This window comes from Mustela nivalis, assembly GCF_964662115.1.
Source record: "Mustela nivalis genome assembly, chromosome: 6".
NCBI lineage: Eukaryota > Metazoa > Chordata > Mammalia > Carnivora > Mustelidae > Mustela > Mustela nivalis.
Genome location: NC_139025.1, coordinates 29,397,532 through 29,415,895, shown reverse-complemented (window position 1 = coordinate 29,415,895; position 18,364 = coordinate 29,397,532). Strand labels below are relative to the sequence as shown.

At 43.1% G+C, this 18,364-nt stretch overlaps 1 protein-coding gene across 6 annotated transcripts in view; it reads left to right on the top strand.

Moving 5' to 3' along the window:
* The window catches only part of TTC7B (tetratricopeptide repeat domain 7B), a 244,048-nt gene that overhangs the window by 147,881 nt on the left and 77,803 nt on the right, over nt 1-18,364 (top strand). For all 6 annotated transcript variants that reach the window (XM_082733934.1, XM_082733932.1, XM_082733930.1 and 3 more), the window contains 2 exons: nt 5,733-5,805; nt 8,494-8,654. In XM_082733934.1, the coding sequence (XP_082590060.1) occupies nt 5,733-5,805; nt 8,494-8,654 (234 nt within the window). The remainder of the gene's footprint in view (nt 1-5,732; nt 5,806-8,493; nt 8,655-18,364) is intronic.

Below are 18,364 nucleotides of genomic sequence, written 5' to 3'. Positions count from 1 at the left end.
TGGTGCATCTTCTGCAGGTAAGGGACCGAGATGCACAGGACGGAAAAATAGTTACCTGAGTCACACAGCTGCTGAGGTCAGAGTCTCCTGACTCCCACTCAAGCTTTCCTTGTCCCTCCTATACCATGCCGCCCTAATTTTGTTTCTTACTGCAGGTGTAATAAATCACCCTAACAAATCATTGCCTGAAAGTATAACCCCATGATGTCAAATCTTGAATGGGTATTGATCCTGCCACCTTGAATATATCTGAGTCGCACTGACTTCTTGGAGTTGTATTAGAAACTTAGTTGCTGGGGCACCTGGGTGGCTCAGTGGGTTAAGCCTCTGCCTTCGGCTCAGGTCATGGTCTCAGGGTCCTGGGATCGAGCCCCGCATGGGGCTCTCTGCTCGGCAGGGAGCCTGCTTCCATTCCTCTCTCTCTGCCTGCCTCTCTGCCTACTTGTGATCTCTGTCTGTCAAATAAATAAATAAAATCTTTAAAAAAAAAAGAAAAAAGAAACTTAGTTGCTTACCTAAAAATTTCATGAGGCCCTCTCAATACCTAATAACCTTCGTTCAATTTCTTTCCTTCGAACGGGGATTGCCTACACATTTGTCACCATGCACACCTCCCTTTTCTCATAAAATCATCATCACTTGGCGTCAGTGACTGGAAGACTCTCGTCTCTGTTTCATTTTGTTTCCTAGCGGGCTTGCTGATGGCTTCTTCACTTTGCCAGTCCCGCCCCAATTGGCTAATAGCACAAAGTACCAGTTGACATCTGCCAACAGACCTTCTGTCTCTATGCTAAGCTTTTGTTAACGTTCTCCAGCATGGAGTGTAGAAGCATTTCCCTTTCAAATGATTTGGAGTTTTATGTCCTCTAGTCCTAGTTTGTCAAACCCACACATGGATGCCTACAAAAGTGGTCATCACATCTGTTTCACTTTTCTTAAATCAGCACATCTTACCGACTCTCTAAAAACAGCCATGGTGGTGGTCTGCCTTGAGCTGCCAGAATTCGTAACTTCATGTTACATAACAGCCATTCCATTGGCCTGAAATTCCTTTCTGTTCCTTTTTTACTTAGGTTTCAATTCATAGAGGTTTTAAAAAATATATTAGTTCATGGGAATAAAGAGTAATGAAATCCTGCTTACCTACATGACCATCTTGAGGAAGGCTAACCTAAATTAGTATTTGTGGAAAAAAAATAATATTTTTCAAAGGAATAAAATTATTTTGTTTCAAATACATCCATTAACTGGAACTATTCTGGTACACTGTAGATGTAAATCTATAACGGAATGATTTGAAGTAAGTAAGAATGATCTGTATTATTTCTTAAATGTAAGCAGGTATTTAAAAACCACTTGGCAGAGAAGTACTTATTTGCTGTGCATTGTAAATCTTCTCCCCACAATTCTATTAAGTCTACTATCGTTTGACTATTTTTTTGTTTAAAGAGAAAGCGGTGTGACTCAGAAAGGATGAGGTGGGGGCCCCTGGCTGGCTCAGTCTGGGGGGAATGGGACTCTTGATCTCGGAGCCCCACATTGGGCATGAAGCCTGCTTTAAAAAGGGAAAGGGATGGTGTTATAGTTACAGCACGTGAAAATTAACTCAATTATCACTGGAGTCAGAACTCGGAAAGACTTGCTCTCTAGTGGACGCAAAGAGGTGATTTTTTAAAACATACCAGATGCATGACTATGTCTTAATCCCGAGACCCTCAGCTGTTTGCTGACTCATACACTCAGCCCAGGCAACTGAACCAGCTCATTTGTCTGGTACAGAAGTGTCACGAAGAAAAACAGTGTTGTCTGCAAAACTTTCTGAAGGTGTACAGCTGATCTGAAGGGATCTCACATCCTCCAGAGAAAAACAAGCCTACAAAGAGTAGAAAGCATGTTTCAGGAACTTCACCCCCCTCCCCTGACCATGTGCAGAAATCTAGGTTGCTCCACAAAGAAGAGGGGACATGGTGTCGTTCGCGTTTGCCATACAAAGTGACCCAGCATGTCCAATCTCATTCTTTTTTCTCTCTCCCTCTGAGCTTGAGTTTAAGTCAATGTGGTATGTTTTGTGGGCGTGGAGTGACCAACTATCCCGGTTTGCCAGGAACTAGGCAGTTTCCCAGAATGTGGGCCTTTCCATGCTAAAACCAGGACAATCCTAGGCAAACTGGGACAAGTTGGTCATTCTATGTGTGTAACTCCTGAGTAATAGCTTTCATCAGGTTTATATATTTTTTTTTCTTAATAACACACTGATGTCATGCCCACTAGAATCAGGACTAAAGGGACCTCAAAAACTGACTGAACAAGACAGCAGAGTGATGGTAGGGAGGCCAGGCCTCTGGATTTCGCTTCTGGCTTTACTGCTTTAGCTGGATGCTCTTAGACAGGATGGTTAATAGTAGATGCTTTATAAACTGTAGTTATGATTGTTACAAGGAATGTGTCTTATGGGCCAGGATCAAATTGTCCAGTCTTCTCTATATTCTTGGTTCAGTTCTAGAGGATGTTAGAAACAGAGTCTAGGGAAGCACTGGTGTGACCTCAGTGCATGTCGAGTTTTAGCTGGGTGGTCTGGGAGGCCAGTCCATGCTTTTCAATAACAGCCTGGCATACCTCTCTCAGGGCGTGATCACTTTTGGTCTCCCCCTCTGTGGGATGCAGGGGGGCGGGCTCCCGAAGGAAGGGCACTTGAATTATTCTTTCATCTTCAGCCTCCCCAGTGGCTGGAGAAAGTACTGGCATCACAGTACGTACTGCATAATGTGATGGTTGGATGGATGGGTAGATGAATGCATGACTAGGGTGGATGGATAGATGGTTGGGTGGATTGTTGAGTGGATGGATAGGTGGATGAGTGCATGGATAGGTGGATAGATGGATGGATGGATGGTTGGATGGATGGATGGATGGATGACTTGGGCAGGTGGATAGATGAATAGATGTGTGGGCAGATGGTTGGATGGTGAATGAGTGAATGGATGGGTGCCTCGGGTAGATAGATGGATGAAGAATGAGTGGACAGATGGATAGATGGATGGAGGAATAGATGGGTGGATGGGTTACTTGGGTAGGTGAATAAATGGGAGTAAGTGGATGGATAGATGGGCAACATCAGTGAGGCAGCAATCTAATAATTCTTTCTTTCCTTATAGAAGAGGAATTGACTTAATGGATATGGAAGTGCTTTGACAAGGGAAGTGCTTTTGTGAGTGTCCCTGTGGTGCCATTTTTAGGTCTCTGGCTTTCTCCTAGCAGCTTCACCAGGTCCTCACTGTATGGGAATAGGCTTTATGAGGGTGCTTCAAGTCCATGTGCAGAGGGGCACCAGGGTGCCTCAGTGAATTCGACATCCAACTCTTGATCTCAAGGTCATGAGTTCAAGTCCCCCATGGGGCTCCATGCTTGGTGTAGAGCCTACATTTAAAACAAAAACAAAAACAAAATCCATGTGCAAGTCCAGCAGGCTTGTAGTTCTCAAGATCACTAATGTCCTTCTTGCCTGCATCAACGTGCCGATTTCTGCTGAGCGGATTTCTGGGGACGTGGCTTTGCCACGGGAAGCATGGCTGCTGAAGCTGTTCTGCCTGACTGAAGCAAGTTTTCTGGAGTCTGTGTGACCTCATCACTGTGTACTGTTTCTTGCTTTCTTGGACATTCTCCTTTATCTCTTTGTTGTTCTCATAGGCTAAAGTGGTCAGTTTAATTCATTAGCCAAATTACTGAAGTGAAATTTTTCAAATGTGTATATTTAAGTTGCGTCTCCTAGAAACTTGGCAGTTGGATATCCATTATTAGTCAAGTTGGCAGTTCTTCAGTTTGCGCTGATGCACCATGGAAGGCTGATATTTCTATCCCTTCTGGTTTGTTCCTTTCACAGTCAGTGCTGTGGCTAGCAGTTAGTCATTATATGATGAGGCCAGAGTGGGGCCTTTGGTTAGGACTATCTTCGCCCACTCCCCGAACTCACCGGGCTATTGCCAGCTTCTCCCTCGGTTGGTGTTGGGCAGAGGGCATGATTTGACTTAACTTCATTTGTGACAACTCTAGACTGGGCTGAGAAAATTATAGCTCTGAGGAATTTTTTTTTTTTTAAAGTTGTAGAAACCTGGCTTTATCAATTGTGAAAGAAGATAAGATAAATAATGCTAAATAATTCAGAGTCTCTTCATAATTAATTTTGTAGTCATTTTTCCTGAGTAATCAGGAGAGACAGAAACCATGATATTCCAATCTCCCTTTTTATGAATATTGAAGAAAAAAAATTCTTTGATATATAAATTCATGGAAAACCAATACTTGTAAAATAAAAAAAGAAAAACTGGAGCCCACAGATCAGACCTCGCATAGCAATAAGACATTTAAAAAGGTGACACAGGCAACTACTCAGTCACCACCTCTTAAACTAAGATTGTGTCCTAAGGCAAGGTCACCACTGAAGACTCCCCAGGAATGAGAGTTTAGGTGCTTTGCTGTTGAGATTAACAAAAGGACAGAGCGCCCCCCCCCCCGCCGCCTCCACTACCCAGGTCCCCACCACAACACTTTTACCCACAATGTGGTAGCATGGAGCTACCACATTTGCTTAAGCAATGCCCTAATTGTTGGACTTTGTGTATTTTCTGGTAGCCAAATACCTGGAAGACTTTTGAGCCTTCTCTCCATAGCAGGATGGACGGTTTCAGTAAAAGGCTTTATTACTACAGAAAAACCATCCTTGGCATGTTTGATGCAGTTGAATCCATAATGATTTGGCTTCCTTTTTTATCTCGAATTTGTTTTCTGCTGGTGGAAGATCCTCCTTTAGTCACCGAGTATTGACTGAAGAGCATGAAGGGTTGTTTACCATCTGCCCCCCATTGGTAATTAGTCTGCCCCATAGTGCCTTTTAAAGAAAGTGAAAGTTTGTTTTTCTCTTCCTCCCCAATTTTTAAATGCAGAATTATGTCTTGTACATAGTCACATGTTGAGTTACTCCGGGTGGAGTACAGTCGACTTCCACATAAAAGCGAGGATGACTGTTTGCTGTTAGGTAGGAGGCCGGTACAGCCTCTCCCCATCCACTGTCAGAGGCCAATTAATAAAACCACGCCTGGTGCCCGGCCACAGAGCCCTGCATGTCACAGTTACACAGTCTACATTAGTAAACTGCGTGGAACTTAGTAAAAGCTTCAAAAGACTGAATGAGAACCCTTCTTTTCTTCCCTTGGTTCATCAAAAACTAAAACCTTATTTTACAAACAAAGCCAGGTCTTTGATTTTCATACCGTTTCTCTGAAATCCAGACATTTGGATGAAGTAGCGTTAAGGCCAACCCAACACTTAACCAAAGCAGCCGTCGCTTTGCCAAGGACACTTGGAAGCTCCCCATGTCCCAGCATGACACGTGGGCCTCTCCTGCTCGGCCCAAGGGGAGGCGTCTGCTGGGGTTGGGGGATCATACCCCAGCGCCCGGAGGTCCTTCCCCTCGGGCTCTTCCTCGGAGCCAACAATCACGGGCTGCCACTTCAGATGCCAGAGAAGACACAGAAACACGCTCCTGTGTCCTACCTGCACACAGTCCTGACAGGGAACATGCGTTACATTTGTGGGTGGACCAGAGAGGAGTTTGAGTGAAACATCACATAGTTAAATACATGGCTTTGGTGTGAAACAGCAACTATAAATACCCATTGGCTAGGAAAGGCAGGATGGCCTCTCCCGTGTACTAATGGCCACCAATACTTTTTCAGGGCCCACAGCCTGTCACCTACAGATCACCAAGCAGCTTTCTACCTGGCTCTGCAGCTGGCCATCTCCAGACAGGTCAGTTTCTCCCACATTCCCTAAACCCGGGGCTCCGTCTCCATACAGTTCCTTCAGCGCCTCCGTGTGAGGCCGTAGCTGGTCTTCCTCATTCACCTGAGGCGGACCTGGAGCTAGGGTCTCTTCTGAGAGGATGCTGACTCCTCACAGCACAGACACGGGTGTTTCGGTCAGCTTGAGCCCCTGCTGGGAAGACACAGGTGTCGCAGGCTCTGCTTTGGGAGAGGAAGTCCCAGCTCGGGAGGGTTCGGAGGGCAGCACCAGATGCAGCTCATGGAATGTGCCCTGAGCCCAGGAGTCACCAAGGAGCCTTTGTTGCTTGCTGGCAGGCCCAGCGCTGAGCTGCCTGGTGAGGAATGAGCCACTGGTTGTCACGGCGAAGATGCCAGCCGGCAGGGGCGAGAGTTACCTGCTTCCTTTATAACATGTAGAAGATAGGGACAGTCACAGTAGCTCCCTCCTCCCAATGTGGGACTCGGGACTATGCTCCTTGCTGGGGAGGCAAGCTCTGCTGGCCTTCATCTTTTCAATGGCAGCTTCCAGAAGCTGCCTTGGCCACGTTCACCCCCTCCCGTCCCCTCCCAGCTGCTCTGAGGCTCTGGCCTCATGCCTGCCTGCCCACCAGGTGCAAGACACTGGTGGTAACCCCAGCACATTCCTGAGTGCTGACTGGCGGGTGAAGCAAAGGTCAGTTCCCCAGACATGCCATTCCCGGGGCAGGCCTGGGCTGTAGGCATGCCTCTGACTCCCCACAGGCCTGGGAATGGTGTGGAGGAATGGCTTCCAGTGGTGACCAAGATGACTCCTCCATACAGGCCCTGTCACCTGGCGTGGTGGGGCTCACAGTTGTACCAATGAGGAGCTGCTCGGCAGCAGCTGGGCACTGGTCCCCCCTCCCCTGGGAGCTCCTCTCACCTTCTGCGCAAAGCCTCCTTCCAGCGGCCTGCGCTTCTCCCTCCTCCTGCTCAGCTCTTCTGTTCAGGATCTGTCCTCCTCCCCAGACTAGGTTCAATGAGAGCAGGGGCCCTTGTCCGTCATCCTCATCGCTTTACCCCAGCAGCTGGAACACTGCCCGACATGTGTTAGGCACCCAGTAATGCTCATCCCGTGAAGGAACCAGCTTTGAGTTCCTTCAAGTCATCTAGCCCTCAAGGACGTCATATTGTACCATAAAGCAGTTTGTCCTGCTTGTTCTGGTCATACCTGCAAATCACCACCATGAATAGACCTGCCTTTCCACCCTCCTTGTAAGCGCAGGCTGGGTGCCATCCACACGTTGGGTGGTCGTCCTGAGGCGAGGATAAGAGGATGAGGCCTCGTGGGTGCAGCTTCCACCTTTGTGGGCCCACACCCTAAGGCCCACACTCTGTGGGACGATGTCCCTGCTGGACAGGGGCCCAGGGCTGTAGCCCTCTTGTCTTTAAAGCCAATGCCATTTGAGCAGGAGGAGAGGACAGGAGGGGAATCAGAAGGTCTAGTGCCACTCTTGTCCTAGTCAGTCAGTAGCTGGATGGCAGCGCTCAAGCCATGTCACCTCCCTGGACCGGGCTCCGTCCCTATAAATGAAGGGCTGGGCTGTGACAGCCCTAAGGCTGTGGCTTGGTGGCAGAAAGGCTCTGTAGCCAGCATTTATAACTTAAATCCGTCAAAAATAGGATATCAGAGAGGAAAGTGAAGAGGTTTGGGAAGCCGTGGCTTCTTCCTGAAGGAGTGAGGAGACGAGGACCGAGAAGAGGCAGGAGAGCCGAGCAGAGGTCCGGCATGGACTGGAGCTGGAGGAGAGGGGCGGACTGGAAGAAGTCCCGGGGGAGGTTGTGTAAGAATGCTTCAGTCCCGAGCTCTATTTCGAAATCCAGTGTCAGGTTCTAAGTCTTCCTGGTCACTGTTAAACCTGCAAGGAATCTCGGGTGTTCAAATATCCATTATGTATGCATTTTATCTACCGTGGTGCTTGGGTGATTTTGAAGAAAGTCTTGAACAGCTCTTGCATTTTCAAGGTTAAGCCCGTCTCCCGTCCTATTTGAATTTGGATACATCTGCTTTGTATGTGGCATTGCAATTTGTTTCTCAGATGGAGCTATTTGGGGTTGTAGTTTGGAAAGGTGTGGGGTTTTTGTTTGTTTGTTTGTTTGCATATTTCCTTGATGTCTAATGGAGGTGTCCTGGACTGAGGAACTTGGAAAGATTCACAGGTGTCTGATCGTCTGGAAAACTCTGTTTAAGTTTTGCAACTCACTGTGTACTTCATTTCAGTGAGACCTTAAAAAATGAGAATGGTTCAGCTAAGGTAGTTTAATTCCACTAAGAACCTCTGGCAAATTGTATGTCTGTCCATTGAGAGTGAAATTATCCTGGGCACAATCAAGAGTGCATCAGCTTTGCAGAAAAGAGAAATTGTGTTTTAGGAAAAACAAAAGATTTGGGACTGGCAATCTTACAGAGAAACAGAGCCTCTTGCCTCACTCCCTGGGTCACACCATCGCTTCAAGGGGACATCTGCTTGCATGTCTGTGGTTAATATCCTGGAGCGATCACAGAGATTAGAATCTGAATGTGGCACAGGGTGAAGCAACTTTTGATATTTACAGAGAATCAGATATTGAAGTGGTAGCTTCGTGTGTCTGTGTGTGTGCGCGTACGCACATACATGCGTGTTTTAAAATTCTTTTTGATTTTGTTTTAAACCAGATCCCAGAGGCTCTGGGGTACGTCCGCCAAGCTCTTCAACTTCAAGGTGATGACGCCAACTCCCTGCACCTCCTTGCCCTCCTACTGTCTGCACAAAAGCATTACCACGATGCTCTGAATATCATTGACATGGCCCTCAGTGAATATCCGGAGAATTTTATGTAAGTGCTCCTGGCCTTTTGTTTTCCCATACTCAGAAAGTTACTCACTTTCACTCCTCCTCCCTTCCTTCATTCGATTTCATTGAAGTCCTTCGTGGATATCCTGAGGATTAAATAGTACTAACTTCCCTTATTGTTTCTCCATGATATTTGGAAACAAACATAACCCGTTAGGTCACCCTTATTTGTTATCTATTTAGTTAATAAATCTTATTTAGTTTAAAAATACCTTATTGGGTCTTTTCTAGTGTGTACCTTTGGTGCACGCAAGATGATTTTAGGTGGATGGTGGATGAACATTTTTACTGTAATAGTTTTACATTTTTAAGTAGAAAAAAAAATCTACTGCCTATCAAAGTGTGATTTCACAGAAATTATTGGTCAGGGGGAGATGACAGATCTTTTAAATGAGTCATCTTAAAGTCAGTTTGAAGAAAATAGTGAGTAAATGCTACTGCAGATATGCCCAGCTCCGGCAGCAGTTAGACCGAACAGGCCCAAAGACAAGCCTGGGAAACACGCTCTGTGGCTGATCTGTCCTTGTTACCAGCACCTTCTACTAATTCCAGGGGGTGTCGTATTTTAGGTACCTGGTACCTGGTACCGTATTTTAAGGACCAAGGTACCTGACCTCTCTATGCCTTGGTTCATTCTCTAGGAGCTAGAATTCCTTAAATAAATCAGTTCATCTCTGTACCCAACTGAAGAATTGCCATCATAAGCTACCATAGGCCTGACTGTCTGCTTATCTTCTCGACATTCCTCCAAATCCCTGAATCCAGGCCTGTCGGGGAGGCTTTGTGGAGAAGGGCATTGTCATGTGGGTGCTCAGTTCCCGTTTTATCTGCAGTGGAGTAGTCTGGTAACCAGGACACAGCAGCCAGAAACAGTAAACACCGCACACACTGGCAGGTTCTAATTGTCTAAGTGGCAGGGTTAGTGGTGGCTGGGGAGTGGGGGGGCGGGGGAGGGGGATATGGGCGGGGGCTCAGGGCAGCTCTCATCACTTGGGGAAATCAAGCCATCAGCACCGCGGCGAATTTTAAGTGGATCGACTTTGGCTTTATTTCTCTGCCTCATCACCTCACTGTCTTTAATCAGTGCATTTCAGCAGCTCGCCTTGGAAAATTGGTTCACACATTTCCATTACAGACATTTCTTTGTCTTCAAGTGAAAAGGGCACTTCTCTTCTCCCCATCGAGAAAATTCTCATTATAATCCAGGCAACCTCTGACTAGAGATTTCTTTTGTAGGTTCAGCTATCTGTGCCAAGTGCACTAAAGAGCCTTGTTTCAGGGTTTTGCTTTGTGCCGGCCTCACACTTGCTCTGTTGCACACCGAGTGTGTTTCTGAGTTTCCTCCAAAGCTGATTAGCCCCGGGGATCTTCAGGAAGTCAGTGCACTTTAAAGGGACAACCTTGATGCAACTGAAGTCATTTTCTCTCATCAATATTTATAAAGCGGCGTTCCCTGCCTCCCACCCCTAACACCTTCATTAGACGGTAGGCTCCACCATGCATCTCCTGTGTAGACAGCCCAGGGTGTCATCATTAAACTAATAGCCACACCATGCAGTGAGCAGTAAACAGTGGTGGCTAATATGGTAATGCTTCCAAGTGACAGCAGCTGACAGCCTTTTCAAGTAGAATAAGTAAGGAACAGCAGTAGAGATATTTGAGGAATGCGAGCCTGTTATTTTAATGTTAAGCTGTAAGCTCAAAAAAGCAAAGCATATGGCAGCAGGTCTGAGAGCAGCCGATGACTTGTTTGCTTTTTAAATATTTGTATTTCTTCCTATGTGATGGGAAACTTCTTCCCAAGAATACTTTATTAAAAGTTGGGGCCAGATGTAGTTGGTGGATCCCGTGGTTTCCTTCCAAACCCAGGGTAAAACATTTCAACACCAACCGAAACAAGATTATGTGGGCACCTGTCCCGAATCCCGGGCAGTAGTATCTGTTTGTTTGTGACAAGCCCGTCTCCTGCAGAACCGTAGACTCTCGGAAGCCCGGGAGGGCCTCATGCTTCTTGCGTCCCATCAGCCAGACGCAGGCTGAAGGCATGGCTGGTGTTTCCTCCACTCCTGCAGGCTGGAAGTAAAGGGCCTCGCCACAGTTAGAATGAGCCCTGTTGAACCGTTGGACAGCTCAGCTGTTGAGCAGAGAATGGATTTCGCTAGCCTCTTCGCCTGATGCCGAGAATCGCCGACATACTGGTCCCTGTTAGGTGCACTCAAGGTACTTAAACACCTGCCCCCTCCAAGGATCTTGAGCTCTGTGAGCTACTGCATTTAAGACATTTGTAATGGTAATGACTCAGTACCTGGTAGAAATTCATACGATCAGGATGACTGGTACTTCTCTAGTGTTCCTCAAATACTGTATTTTAGAATTCTTCAGGGCGCCTGGGTGGCTCAGTGGGTTAAGCCACTGCCTTCAGCTCAGGTCATGATCTCAGGGTCCTGGGATCGAGTCCCGCATCGGGCTCTCTGCTTAGCAGGGAGCCTGCTTCCTCCCCTCTCTTTCTCTCTGCCTGCCTCTCTGCCTACTTGTGATCTCTGTCTGTCAAATTAAATAAATAAAATCTTAAAAAAAAAAAAAAAGATTTAGAATTCTTCAAAGTTGTTGTTATTAAGTATTGAGTAAAAGTCAAAGGATACTTATTAAATATACTTAAAACAATAATACGACTAACAATTATACCCACTTCTTAGTTTTGGAAAAAGAAGATTAATATTACCTATGAATTTCCTCTGCAACCCTGTCTATCCTATCCCCTTACTGTCTAACATCTCTGGATGTTAACCGCATCCTGAATTCCAGGCGGAGCATTCCCTTGGCGCATATATATATGTATATATATATATATGCCATATATGTTCGTACTCCCAAATAATAAAATTTTTTATAAAAATTTCTAGTTTTGCATATTTGAAAAATTTTATAAAAATTTCTAGTTTTGCTATTTGAAAAATTTTCAGCGGCCTTGTACTGAATATATCCTTATACTGCTTGCTTCCGTTGCTTAACATCACATTCCCGGGGTTCGTCCTTATTGCATGCAGCAACAATTCATTCCTTTACGCCCATATGTAGTATTTTTTTATTTTATTTTATTTTTTATATAAATATACCATGATGTGTTTTTCCAGGCTGTTGGAAGTGGCTATACAGGTGTTTGAAGTTTTCAGCTATTAGAAACAACGCTGCTTTAGATATCCCTGTATGTGTCTCCTGGCACACAGGTGCACATTCTTCTCTGGGGATTACCTGGGAGTGAGATGGTTGGGTCATAGGATATGGCCTCTTCCATTTCACCAAATAATTCCAAACCATTTTCCAAGGGGGCTGTGCCACTGTACGCTCCCAGCGGCAGCGCCTGAGAGCACGTGGGGCCGCACATACCGATGCCCCCCTCACGTTTCAGACTTATTCTTGGCCGCGTGGTTGCTGGTTCATGGCATCACATTGTGAGTTTAAGTGGCATGATGAGGTTGAACACTTCTGTCTCTGTTTAATGCTCATTTAGCTTTCCTGTTCTATGAAGCACATGGAGGGGTCTTTCCTCTTTGCTAACTGGGTTGATTTTTTCATGCCAACTCGTAAAATTTCTTTATATATTATGGTTATAAGGCCCTTTGTTGCTTACATGTGTTCCAGAACTCATCTCCTCATTCGTGACTTGTTTCCTGATGAATGGAAGTTCTTGTTTTTAAAGTAGTTGAATTTATCAACCATTTCCTTCATGGATTGTACTTTCTGCATCTAGTTTATTCCCTTCCCTTCTCCGGGGTCACGAAGACAGTCTCCTAAGTTATATTCTAAGAGCACTTTGTGTTACCTTTCACACTTAAATCTAAGGGTCCATCTAGAAATGATTGTTATGTCTGTATGGTGTGATGGATTCATGGTGGTGTTCCCCACACGTGGATACCCAGTTGTCCCCGTGTCATGTACTGAAAAGCTCCCTTTTCCCTGTGGCTCCACGTGCTCCTTTGTCTTAAATCAGATGCCCGTATGTGGGTGAGGGAGTCAGTGGGGAACTATTTCTGACCTTTCTACTTGGTTCTTTCAGTCAGTGTGCCCATCTCTGTGTGATTACCACTTTATTATTGTCATCGTCATCATCATTATTACTATTATTATTACAACTTTATTATATGTGAAGTATGTCCATCCCTGTATCTTGCTCTTCAAGAGTGTTGTGGCCATTTCAGGCCTTTGAGTTTGCATGTAAGTTTTTGAATCAAGTTTGTCAAGTTCAACAACAGCAACGAAGTCTGTTGGGATGACATTTAATCTAATAGCTTGGAGAGAATTCTATATTTGTGACAGTGGGTTTTCCAAACCATGGCCATTATATCTATTTAGGTTTTTAAAGATACTTTTTAATGAAGTCTTACAATTTTTCATATAAATATTTTGCCCTTTTTTTTACTAGATTTATTCCTAGTTACCCAAAAAGTTTTCCATTTGATACACTGTATGTATGCAGTCTTTTTTTTTTTTAAATCAAATTTACTACCTACTTGTTGCTAGTGTATAGAAAGGCAGCTGATTTATGTACATTCTTCTTGACCTAACAACTCAGCTAAACTCTTGTTAATTCTAACAATTTATGTGTAGGTTAGTTTGGACTTCCTATACAGATGACTTTCTTCTGAAATAATAAAATTTAGTTTCTTTATCTCTAATCCTTCAACTTTTTAAAACTGGCCTTACCAGACTATCTAGGACCCTCAACTCCTGATTTTACTAAGAGTTGATCTTTTTCAGTCATGAAGTGATACTGAATTTTATCAAATGCTTCTTCTGTATTTGTTGAGATGATTATATGGTTTTGTTCCTTTAACCTGGGAATTTTATATTACTTGATTTTTTTAATAAAAGATTTTATTTATTTATCTGACAGAGATCACAAGTAGGCAGAGAGTCAGGCAGAGAGAGAAGAAGGGAATCAGGCTCCCTGCTGAGCAGAGAGCCCAATGTGGGGCTCGATCCCAGGACCCCCCGGGATCATGACCTGAGCTGAAGGCAGAGGCTTTAACCCACTGAGCCACCCAGGAACCCCCTTATTACTTGATATTTTTAAATGTTAAATTAACCTTGCATTCCTGGAATAAGCTCAACCTGATCATGACATATTAGCTTTTTTTAGTAGATTCAGTTTACTAATTTTTAAGGAACATTTATATTTGTTCATATGTGAAATAACATGCCATTTTCCTTTCTCACTGTATATGTGTCAGATTTTGGCATCAGGGTTGGGCAAGCCTCATAAAATAAGTTGGAGTGATTCGTTTTTGTGTGTTTTAGAATTGTTCGTGTAAGATTGGAATTATCTGTTTCTAGAATGATAAGTTTCACTAGAATTTGCCTGTAAAACCATCTGGGGCTGGTCTCTTTTTCTAAGGAAAGGCTTCTTATGCTTTTACAAAAATGATTATAGGATATTCAGGTTTTCTGCTTCATTTTTTAAGCTATGTAAAACATAGAAGCTAAAATATATATAACGCATATATATTTTAAGAGTTTGTCCATTTGATCTAAAACTTAAATTTTTTGGCATGGAGCTGTTCGTGTTTTTTAATTATCTATTTATTGTCATACAGCACCAGCGGTTAAGTCTTTTTCATTCCTAATATTGCCTAATGTGCCTTCTTTTTTATTTTCTTGAATAGCCTTGCCAGAAATTTGTCTGTTAAGTTGACCTTTTCAAGGAACCAGCTTCTTTATAGTCTCAACTATATATTTACTTCTGTTTCATGAATTTCTGTTCTTATTTCCAACATTTCCTTTCTACTTTTTTCTTTGAGTTTGTTCTGTTTTACCTGGTTTTCCTTCTTAATCTCTCAAGTTTGGTGTTTAGTTCGTTAATTTTTTGTCTTATTTTCTGACATAAATATTTAAGACATAATTTTCCAAGTACGGCTTTAGTTGTAGACCACAAATTCAGTATCTGAAATTTTTATCATTTCATTCAAATTATTTTAAATTTCCATTATTATTCTTTGGCTCCTTCATTATTTTAGAACTGTGTTTTCTAATTGTCAAATATATGGGGTCTTTTCCCCCACTTATCTGTCGTTAATGAGCTTTTAACAACTTCACTATATTGTGTTCAGAGATTGTCATCTTACATGAACTTGAAACGTATTGAGACTTGTTCTCTGGCCCAGCATATGGTCACATCTTATAAATCCTCCATGTGTGCTTAAAAAGAATGCTTTCTGCATTTAGGGGTACATTTTATACATTTTATTAGATTAAGCTATTAACTCTGCTATTCGGATCTTCTTTATTCTTACTGATGGTTTTTGTTTGCTTAATTGGTCAATGATTGAGCAGAGATGTGTTGAAATCTACCACTGGGATGGTAGAGTGTCCTATTTCACCACATAGTCATAGCAATGTTTGCTTTATATAGTTTAAAGCTGTGCTCTTAGGTGCATATAAATTTAGAATTGCTGTCTTCCTGGTAGATTCAACCCTTTATCTTTATGTAATAAGTTACATAATTCATTTTGACTCAGAATCTCGTTTGGATGCGATCCACACACATCCACAACACTTCTCTACATTTGTGTGTCCATTTACAGATACACATATGCCACATGTGTGTGTGCATGTGTTTGCACATGCATGCTTAATCTATCTTTCCTCATTCTCCTACCTTGAACTTTTTATAGTCTAATGTTTTAGATTCACTCTTGTGCTCATTATATACAGCTGTTTGTTTTTTTTTTTTTAACTCAGACTGACAGTCTTACCTGGAACATTTAGTTCATTTCCATTTACTGTAAATGCTGGTACATTTGTGTTAGTATCTCCTCCTTTGGTGCTTTCTCTTTGTCCTGCCCTTTCCTTCATAGTCTACTCTTCCTTCCTTCTTCTTTTAGGTTCATGATGTTTTTATTATGTGTTTTTTTTTTTTTGTTTTTCCTTACTGATTTGGAAAAGAAGCATTCTGTTTTGGTTGTTGTTTAGTGATTATCCTAGAAATTTTAGTGAGGGTCTGTTGCTGGCACACTTTTTCAGTTTGTTTCTGAAAATATATTGGCTTTACTCTCAAAAGAGCTTTTCCAACTGGATATATAATTCTAGGCTCACATTTTCTCACAGCACAAATGATCCTGCTCCTCTTGTAGTGGTTGAGAAGTCAACTGTTTGTTTAATTTTAGATCATTTTAATGTCATCTGTCTTTTCTCCTTGGCCACTTCCAATTGTCGTTTTGCCGGCGCTGTATGTTCTCACTGTGAAACAGCTCAGAATGGCTTCTTCTTGGTCGGAGTCACTGGGCTATCTTAAGCTGCAGGTTGATATTTTTTGTATTGTTTATCATTTTTAGAAAATTCTCAGCCATTACTTCTTCAAATACTTCTCTTAACAGCATGGAGTTGGGGTTTGCTTTTGGGGGGGGGGGGTAGGCTCCACACCTAGCATAGAGCCCAATGCAGTGCTTGAACTTGAACTTGTGACGCTGACATCAAGGTCAGATGCTTAACTGACCGAGCCCCCCCAGGTCTTGTTTTTTATTTAGTCTGATAATTCCTACCTTTTGTCTTCAATGTTTAGTCCATTCACATTTAATGTAGGTAATGCTATGGTTGGATTTATGTGTACAGTTTCTCTCTGTGTCCTGTCTTATTTTGTTCCTCCTGATCTGCCTTCTTTTTCTGTTGAAAACCAATTTTTGTAAAAACCCTTTAACTATTAAATACCTAAACAAAGGAATGAGAAATTACTTGCTGATGGTGTATGAAATACCTTTAATGCATTGCAAGTTTTCCCCAAAGTAAAATCTAACAAAGAACACATTTTTATATTGAAGAGGGTTTATAAATTCAGGTGGATTCACTATCTACTGTACTTGGTAGAGGATCCTTGACATACCTTCTTTTGAAATGCAGCTTTGCAAAAATTTCCAAATTGATGACTCCATTTCACTTAGTGTTTTTCCTCATTGGCCCAAGAAGGTAGAAGTGGTTGCCAGGTGACATTCGGGACAGTCATCTCTCCTGAGGACAGTACGGCAGTCTGTCAGCCAGCGCTTTGATCAACCCCTTGGAGACTTTGTGTCTCTGCCACGGGGATTCATTTTTAGATAAAATATTGGGATGAGAGCTGATAATTTGTTGCTTTTTGTCTTGGGAAAATATATCAGATAGTATCGTATATACAGTGGCATCTGAGAACCGTAGTGTGACTGGAATGTTTTATTCTGATTCAGCAAGCCTCACAGTGGCCGTGAAGTACAGACGCTGCTGGATTTAGTCTCTTGCCCTGAGACAAATCATGGTTACTCAACTTTGCTAATTACAGATTATTAATTGATTTGAATTTTAATCTTTCTAATTTAAACCGTTAAATGTGACATGAATCATAAGAAAGTATTTTGGAACCTTCAAGGATACAAATCCAAATGGCACCACTGAGGTGTTTTGATGACTCTTTTCAGTATGTTTTCTGACCCATAACTTTGATACATGAGGAGATACTACAACACCTCGCTAGAAGACCACCAGTTCCTCTAAACACTACTGTGTATGATTTTCTACTCTTGCACCTGGAGAACAGATCCTGTCATGTGATCACAGTTCTTTTCATGCCAACAGGAACTAACTATGGAAAGAAGCGAACATATATAACATTTATTCATTCACTCATTTAGCGGCGATAACCAGTAGCATCTATATACCACCTTGGTATAGACAACTCTTAGCAGCACTTAACACATTTTTTTAAGTGGGTTCCACGCTGGCCCCAATTCGAAGCTTGAACTCACAACTCTGAGATCAAAACCTGAACTGAGATCAAGAGTCAGATTCTTGGGGTGCCTGGATGGCTCAGTGGGTTAGGCCTCTGCCTTCGGCCCGGGGTCACGATCTCGGGGTCCTGGGATCGAGCCCTGCATCGGGCTCTCTGCTCCACAGGGAGCCTGCTTCCCGCACTCTCTGCCTGCCTCTCTGCCTACCTCTCTGCCTACTGGTAATCTCTCTCTCTGTGTCAAATAAATAAATAAATAAATATCTTTTAAAAAAGAGAGAGAGAGAGAGAATGCTTAACCGACTAAGCCACCCAGCTGCCCCAGGAAGTAACAGATTTTAAACTAATTTACTCGTCATGAGAACCACAGTAGATGATATGATCATACCTACAGATAAGAAAATCATGGCACAGAATTGTAAACTAATTTGTCCAAAATTACCCACCTGGTCAGTGACCGAGTCATGATTTGAATCTGAGTGGTCTGGCCTCAACATCTGTGCTCTTGACCACCACTTCTGAAGCTCGGAGTTGCTACCACATTCCACATGCCATGCCAGATATCAGGAATGCTGCCACAAATAAGAGAAAGACAGTTCGTGCTTTCTTAGAGCTAGCAATCCACACGAACAGGATTTTTCTGCTGTCTCCCCTGTCAATCTTAGCAATAAACTGGAAAACATGGTTAGGATCATTCTTTACTCAAGTGGAGCATGTATCTCATTTTTAAAAAAAATCATTACTTGGCAAGTAAGACTGCCTCTTTCTCACTCTGTCTTACTTGCATTCAATTTAAGTAGAAATGTGATACCGAGTCATGTGTTGATGTAGTGATTACTAAGAGGCCTGGTGCTGTAGGCTATCGTTGTGCGTGAGCTGAATGAGGCAGTGAAGAACACACCCATTAAATCTGCACTTGGTAGAAAGCTGGGCCACAAAGAAGA